We start from the raw sequence: 7,895 nt of genomic DNA, 5'->3' as shown, positions 1-7,895 counted from the left end.
CCGCGCCCCGCGTCGGAGCTGGGCTGATCGCCGTGTCCTGCGCTTCCCGCAGGTCCCCCGGTCTGCGTGGGGATGAACATTGACATCGCCAGCATCGACATGGTTTCCGAAGTCAACATGGTGAGTGCCCGCCCTCCCAGGGCGGTCCCCGAGCCCCCGGCCCGCTGTCTGGGATCACGGGCGTCCACAGGGCTGGGCCGGAGGCCTCTTCGGCCGGGGCCGAGTTTCCCCGGCCCGCAGAGGGAGCCGCGCTCCCGGGCGCCGGCCCCTCGCTGGCCCGGCGGTCCCTGCACCCGCCCGGGGCTCTCGGGGGGCCTGGCTGGCTTCGGAGCCGCGAGGGCGCAGCCTTCGTGCCGAGGGTCCTGGCCGGCCTGGTGCTCCCGTCCGCCGCTGCAGCTCCTCCAGCTCTGCTGCCGGGTCCCGAGGCTTCCCGAGCGCTGTCTCGCCTCCTTAGCAACAGGCGCTGTGGACCCGGGAGACGCGAGACGTGGGGGTGGCTCCTGTGTTCTAGGTAAGATAGTTGAGGTTTCCTTTGTTGTCGTTTGGAAAGAGGTACTGGCTGCAGGAAAGGGGAACGAAGACGGTGGTCTGTGCGTTCCGGGGGTGGTCTCTGCGGTTCTTCCGAGGCTGCCTCCGGGACTGGCTGACCCGGCCCGGCACCGCCAGTCTCTGTCCGAGGTGCTGACGGAGAGCGGGAGGCCGCGCCTGGGCTCTCGGAGGAGCCGCTCTGCCGGGAGTGGGAGGCTGGTGAGCCAGGGTCCCTTAGGTCTTCTGGGAATGCAGACTGGATTCGCTGTTCTGACCTGTGGGAAGCGGGGGTCAGTACCCCGAGGTGCGACGCGGGCTTTTGCCAGGAGCGCTTTAGGACGCCAGGGAATCAGGAGAAGGATGGCTCTTTCATTTGTTAATTCAGCTGAAACGCCGTGGGATTTGAAAACTAGTTTAGTTTTCTGCTGGGGGGCACTCTAGAAGGAGCATTTATAAACGATATATATATATATATATTTTTTGGAAGGAATCGTTGGCAACTTTTCTTTCGGACATACAACATTGAGAATACAGTGAGACATGGTTTTAGATCCACTCGGTAGGCTGCTTAACTCTGGTGTGCGTCGGGATCACGTGGGCAAACTTGCTTTAAATGCATGCTTGCTAGTTCCTCACGCCAAGGGAGTCTGATCAAGGTAGGCTGGAGTCTTGGGGTCTCTGCATTTAAAACTACTTCTTCAGATATTTTGAAGCGGGTATTTTGTGGACAATATTTTGAGAAATATTTCAGTAAGTCACAGATATATGAACATACACAAAGTAAAACTATTTTTAAAAATAGATGTTAGTGAGGTACTTTTAAGATACCTACCACTAAGGATCTTGTAGGAAGAAACTTAACCACGCCAAGGTGTTGTCATTAATTTTTCACTCTTAATCTAAAGTTTTTAAATTTACAATATGTATTTTAAAATGTACCTTTTTTCAAAGTATATCATTTAGGACATTTGTAAGTCAAATATTGTATCAGTAATTAGCAAGAAACACAGAAGGAATGTAAGTCATAAATTACCTTACAATAAAAATTAACATTATGTGTGTTTTACTTTTTATGTAATACTATAAAAATGATTTTACTCAATATGTTTGTTTTGTGCTTTTAAGAAACAAGTTAATACATTTAAGATCCACACTCTGTGATCTGTGATTTTCTCAACTGGGGACTTCACATTCTCTAGAGAAGACAATTTAGTACAGAAGTTAATTGATTATTTAGTGGATTATTATGTCAAAAACCATTATATCAGAGGATGGCAGGTGGAAGAGAAAATTTATTGATTTGGCCCTTCAAGAGCTCTACACGATAGTAATATAATTTGGGGAGTGAGGAGAGTGTGCTGTTGCACACCATCACGTATTTGTTTGAGTTATTTTTTAAACTTAGTTTTCCAGTTGTTCTGGCATCATGCTGTTAGTTGATACCTTTAAAAACTTCATCAATGTTTGCCTAATTCATAGTCTGTGACTTGAAGTGTCTCAGTTTTCTCCAAACCCAGAAAGACAAATGGAAGATACAGGCCATTGTACTGAACAATCTTTAAGTGTATATTCCATAGCCAATAGGTATGTATAGCATGCCAAAATATACTGGTATGCATTTTTTTTTGCATTCTGAGGACAGTAATTTTTCTGGCTCTGTAAACACACACTTATTATAAACAAATATTGAGGATCAGTAGAATTGGAGACTGAAGGCTACTGGGTTGGTGTGAATGTCAGCCATTGAAAATATCTTCCTCCCACGAGCAGATTGGTCACATCATGTTCTAGAAAAATCTGATTTTCCTTAAAATATTTGTGCATGATAATTATGGTATTTCACCTGTTCCTAAAGAAACCTCAAATAGAGCAGTGGTTAAATATCATTTAGGGACTCATGTTTTAGAGGGAAAGAACAGAAAATATGTGAGCGTAGGATTAGAGCTGCCACTCAGTTATGTTGTTTGAAAACAGTAAAATCTATTTATGAGCTTTATTAATCACCTTACTGGTCACACAAAACTAAGTGTGGTAAGTTATGAAACTAAGTAAGAAATGGTCTCACTTTGAGCGTGTTGTAACTCTTAGAGCACATATGACAAATGGTTGTTCACAGGTAGGATGTGGCAAGTCCCATTAGAGGAACAAGTGACAGAGGCACACGGAAGAGAGAGGGAGGGAGGAGGAGGGACGAGAGAAGCTGGCTGGGAGAAGGGAGGTATTTGATGTGGAAACTTTCATGAAATAAATTATATTTAAATTGTGTGAGGGGTATGAATAGAATTCTGACTGGTTTACTTGAAGGAGGATATTCTGGGTTAGGAAAGAAAATGGCAGAGTTACGAATGGAGGGATGGACAGGATCAGAGATTTAGAAGGGGAGATTCGAGAGACAAAGTTGGAAAAGCAAGACAAACGCCTGTGCACCTATAGGCTGTTCTGCAAGAGGCCGGGGACTTCACATGAGAATTTCAGGAAATAAGGAGCCTATAAATGGTAAAGGTTTTAAAGCAGGTAATTGACATGATTTGAGATGTGGCATAAGATGATTATTTTGGCCAAAATGTTAATTTAGGAGAGGATTAGGGATGGTGAGGTAGAATGAATGAGGGATAAATGATCTTGGAAGATTCTTTCTTGAAAATTTCCCCTCAGGTTTTGATAGATACATTTTTGAAAACGTGTATTTAGTGAAGTAAATACAAATTCACCAAAGTTCAAAACAAAGACTTTGAAAAACACGTGTATCTGAAAATGGGGAGAGATGCGTATGCATTTGTTCATGAGTTTTTAGGGTCATTGCAGAGAACAGTAACAGATACTACGCAAGAATCATGCTGTTGTTGCCTTTTGCTTTAAACAATTGTAGATTCCAGTCCTTATCTACTGGTAGCGTGTGTCGATGATGCCTCCAAAAAATGTCTCCGACCTCAAATAAACACATGCATAGATTAGTTATGCATGTAAATGCGTATCTCATCATTCATTTTGGTGTTTTGTGGAAACAGTCTAGGAAAGGATTTGAATGTTTTAATATTTAGCATTGGTTTTGCCATAACTTGCTTCATGGATAGTGGAGTTCTACATTTCCATTTTTTCCTAAATCTTTTAATGTTTCTTTTCATACGCTCTTTTTTTTTTTCAATTAGCTGACCTGATACTCATCAAATAACATTTTGCTTTGTGTAACTTGCCTCTTGTTTCTCTTAGCCCCTGTTTAAAATTTTAGATAATCTATAAAAATTATGCATGGCTAGATAATTATTGAGATTTAGTTTGTATATTTCTTTAAGTGAGATTGCGTATGTCCAAGAACACTGTCTGCTGAAAATTACTGTGTGTGTTACCATTTTGGTGCTTACCAGTGGTTCTAGTGAACAATAAATGTGTTGAGTAGATACATGAAGAGATCAACAAATGGGAAAAATTATTGCAAGTATAGGAAACATAAAATATTGAAAAAACAATTAGGGATTTTAAATTTAAAAACAGTGTTTTAAAATAAGAGTTTAAAAAAACTTATTAAAATGAGCCATTGTTTTGATCTGTTAATTTGAAGAAGTCACATGTACTTACTTTTTACTTCATTAACTATGTGATATTAGGGACATAAAACTAGATTCAGACTCTAGTGATAGTGATGATAATTTCTGTAATTTAACTTCCACTTTGTTATCACTTCATCCTTAACTAATCCATTAAAATTAACTCAATCTTAATGAAAGTGTAACTACAGGACGTTTTTCCTCATTTCGTGCATATAAATAATAAATTATTGTTTTTTAAATTAGAGTTCCTTTTGGGTAACGTATAATGTGTATTTTTAGTTATGAGACATACGCATTCATTATGCTAGCTGTTTTGTGTTCATTTCTCACTTGTTGCACTTTCTTCTCATAAAATCCATTTTTTAATGTCTAGGTGTGAAATAAGTGTGGTGCATATGAACATAATTTTAGCACATTTCAAGAAGCAGCTTTGCAGTTATATCACTACTAAACGGATGCAGTCTGACCGTGTACAAAAATCACACACACACATACACATTTGCACTATTATTTTATGTTTTCTTTCTTCTTTTTAGAAGAGAGGCAAAGAGGAGAGGCAGATTGAGGCTAGAGTGAGCTAGGATTAGAGGTTTGGAAAATGCAGCTTTTAGACATCTTTTGTCCAAATTTATATTATCAGTCTCCTTCCCCCCATTTCAGGGTCTAGAAGCTGCTTTGCCATCGGAGAGTGTTGAATGAGAACACAGCATGTCCAGTCCCTGGCCAGGTTCTCAGGCAGGAGGAGCTGAATCCCAGGGGTCCATGTAGTGTGTTTAACAAGAGCCTTATAGCATTGGGAGCTACGGGTTCTGTTTCCAAGTCCATGGGACCATCTAGCCTCAGGCAAGTCACTTAATCCTCAGGAATTCAGTCAGAGGTTTCCAGATGCCCATTGTGTGGGGACACAGTTGATACCAAAGTGAATCATTAGGGGCTGAGCTCTACAGAGAAAAGCTCAGTGAGGACACCCACACTATCACATGTTAGCAGGCTGTCCTTTACTCTTTGCTTCTGGAGAGGCCTGGGCCATTTTCAGAGTTTGCATATGAATTGCTATTAGCAGTTTAAAGGTAGGAAATGTGCTAATGCTCTTATTACAAAGCACGCTGGGGGATGACTCAGCAGAAAGGAAGACTGTTTCCCTGACCCAGTTGGGGTTGGAAGACTGCTTACATGGAAGGCACTTCAGGGGTAAGGTCCAGGGTGTGTGTCTGTGCGTGGCTCTAGGTTACTCCATTTGGGAGGTGAGGGTGTTTATTGAGCACTTTACTTTTCGCTGACAGTACGTTTCATGCATAAGTTATGATCATACATCAGTGCTGGGGCACTGATAAGAAAGCATATAATGAACTTCAGAGATGGATGACAATAATACCTTACATAATATGCTCTTTAGTAAGAGAGGCTTGTGTTTAATATTAAAACGTATAGTATAGAGAGCAAAAAGAGAATGCTTTTTGCCTTTCCCCTCAGGGAGGTTGTAAAGCTTCTGTTACATCTCTTTAAATAAATGGATCTTACATGCATTGTCCTGGTATGGATGACCTCTTGCTTGAGCCTGTGCTGGGCTCTAGCATCTTATGGCATGTTGTCTTTAGTCTGAAGTGATGGGGGAAATCTGCTTATTTACGTGTAGTTAAAGAATTACGTCTGGTAGGTAATTGAGTTGTAGTTGACAAATTACAACTGGTGTCTGTCTTTGACTCCAACATTTGGTTTTTCCAAAGATAAAATATTCTGCTTGTATTTCCTTGGATAATGGTAAATAAAATGAGTTCAAAAACATAGCTGTTGCTTCCCGGGCTACTTGCCAAATGAGGGTATCTTGTAGATTTGGTCTTCTTTTTAAATGAAGAATGGAATAGATGTTAATGAGGAGGGCAGTGTTCTTCTAATGAAATGCATGCAGGAACAAAAGAAATGGAGAAGGTTTAATAGGAGGTGTAGAGTTCTCCTAGAATGTCACATCTCTTGGAAAGAAGGACTCATGTTTGGGACTGCAGGCTTCTTGATTTTCACAAGGAAAACCATCTGAATTCATCAACTGACTTTTCACAATCTAACATGGGTGACAGCTGTTCTTTTCCTTCTATGGGTAGCTGAACCTTTCTTTCTCATAGGGGTCTGTGTCTTATGCATGCTGATGATTGCATTTTGGTGACTACCAAACATTTGGAATAAATGAATGAAGCCTGTCAAACATTTGAAATCTTTTGTCATTCATGTTGAGGTGTGACATAGGGAGTTGGTAACTAACAGTTTTGCACCATTCTGCAGTTTATAAAATGCTCCAGGTATTATGTCACATTTGATTATCAAATTTGATCCATCAGCTGGTGAGGTAGGTAATAGAGGTGTTAACCTCATCTCCGTTTTTTAGATGAGGAAATAGGCTCAGAAATAGCACCGACTTTCTCACTCTTACTGCATGGCAAAGCTGGGACCTGGTTCTGGTCCTTTGGTCTTTCTTCCTCCTCATGCTACAGGACAACAAAAGATGTTCCATTAGGGGCTCGTGGGACTTCATCTTCTTCCATGACCTTCACTGCTGTCTAAATTAGACATTTCCCATTCTGCATTTCTGTGAAAACTTATTCTTTCCTGCAATGCTTATTATAGTGTTAAATATTCTTTTGGTGTGTTTGTTTGCTTAGTCTTTCTCCTCCATCTCTCTCCATTAGACCGTACACTCTGTGAGGTAGGGCTGTTTCTATGAGCCATTCTTTGCATAGGATCCAATATCTGATAGGTACCCTTTCAATATTTGTGGAAAGGAATATATAAATGAAGAATAAACAAATGAATAAATACATAAGTGTATGAAGAAACTGATATGTAAATTTCCAATGAAATACTTCTATGTCTTGGAATTTGGGCTCAGGACAGGAAGAATCTTGCAGGCTAAATGTGATGTATACAGTGTTTGCCTTAGAGGACATAATTCAACCATAATTTGTGTCATTGCACCCAATTATAATACCACTAACCAAAGATCACAAAGTCTGTAAAGTATTCTGTGGTTGGTACCCCTTTCATTGGGGGAACTTTTATGCTGATTTCAGAGCAGAGCGAAGAGTAAAGGATTGCAGTGTTCTCTCAAAATTTAGCCTATGTAAGCACTGGTGAGGATATTCTAAGCACCCATCACAGGTACCTTTGTGCACTGAAAGTTTTGTGTCTCCTTATAAAGTATATGAGGGTGGAGCTTTCTTATATTATAGGGAAGTTTTGACGTTCTTTTTGTACAGGGATTCTTTGGGCTTTGTCTTCCCTTGCCCCTGACCACTCAGCAGTGCAGTGGAGCAGAAGTGGTTTTCATTTGTTTGCAAGTTTCCGGTGCAACTTACTTCTGGGCCATTCATGCCAGCCATTAAGAGGATTGTCTAGCTGCAGAATTTGGAAGAAGAGGACTAAGATAGATCTCATCTCTTGGCGATGTGCTCAGTGCCATTCAGTCAAGACAGAGAGTGAGTCTCTTAATCTCTGTAGCTTGAGATGTAGATTGCCCCTCATTCCTTTGTAGTCTGGAGACCACATCCAGAATCAGAAGCCATGTGTAAACGTTAACTAATGTATCTCTTTTTGCATTTTTCCACTGAACTTAAACATCACACAGAAGCATTTACTACAGATATCAAAAACTTTGGCATGTGTGGTACTAACATTTCACATAAATAAGATTAAGATCTGAGAACATCACAGTTCTTTAAGTGTCCTAATTTGTTTTTAAAAGAGGATATGAATTTTATTGATTACATCATCATCATGTTTTACCCCAGTTCTACAATAAAAGAATCCCTTTTATGTAACTGCTGAATG

At 40.7% G+C, this 7,895-nt stretch overlaps 1 protein-coding gene across 2 annotated transcripts in view; it reads left to right on the top strand.

Annotated features, from left to right (window-relative positions):
- Positions 1 to 27: 27 nt before the first annotated feature.
- GABRB3 (gamma-aminobutyric acid (GABA) A receptor, beta 3) overlaps positions 28 to 7,895 on the top strand; it is a 227,818-nt gene continuing 219,950 nt past the window's right edge. Inside the window, exon 1 of one of the 2 annotated variants that reach the window (XM_011942872.1) lies at positions 28 to 120. In XM_011942872.1, the coding sequence (XP_011798262.1) occupies positions 73 to 120 (48 nt within the window). In that variant the 5' untranslated portion in view covers positions 28 to 72. The remainder of the gene's footprint in view (positions 121 to 7,895) is intronic. The other variant, XM_011942873.1, reaches the window with a different exon arrangement.

This window comes from Colobus angolensis, unplaced genomic scaffold (genome assembly GCF_000951035.1).
Source record: "Colobus angolensis palliatus isolate OR3802 unplaced genomic scaffold, Cang.pa_1.0 Scaffold211, whole genome shotgun sequence".
Taxonomy (NCBI): domain Eukaryota; kingdom Metazoa; phylum Chordata; class Mammalia; order Primates; family Cercopithecidae; genus Colobus; species Colobus angolensis.
Note: the sequence above shows the minus strand (reverse complement) of the source record. Positions and strands in the feature narration are given on the sequence as shown.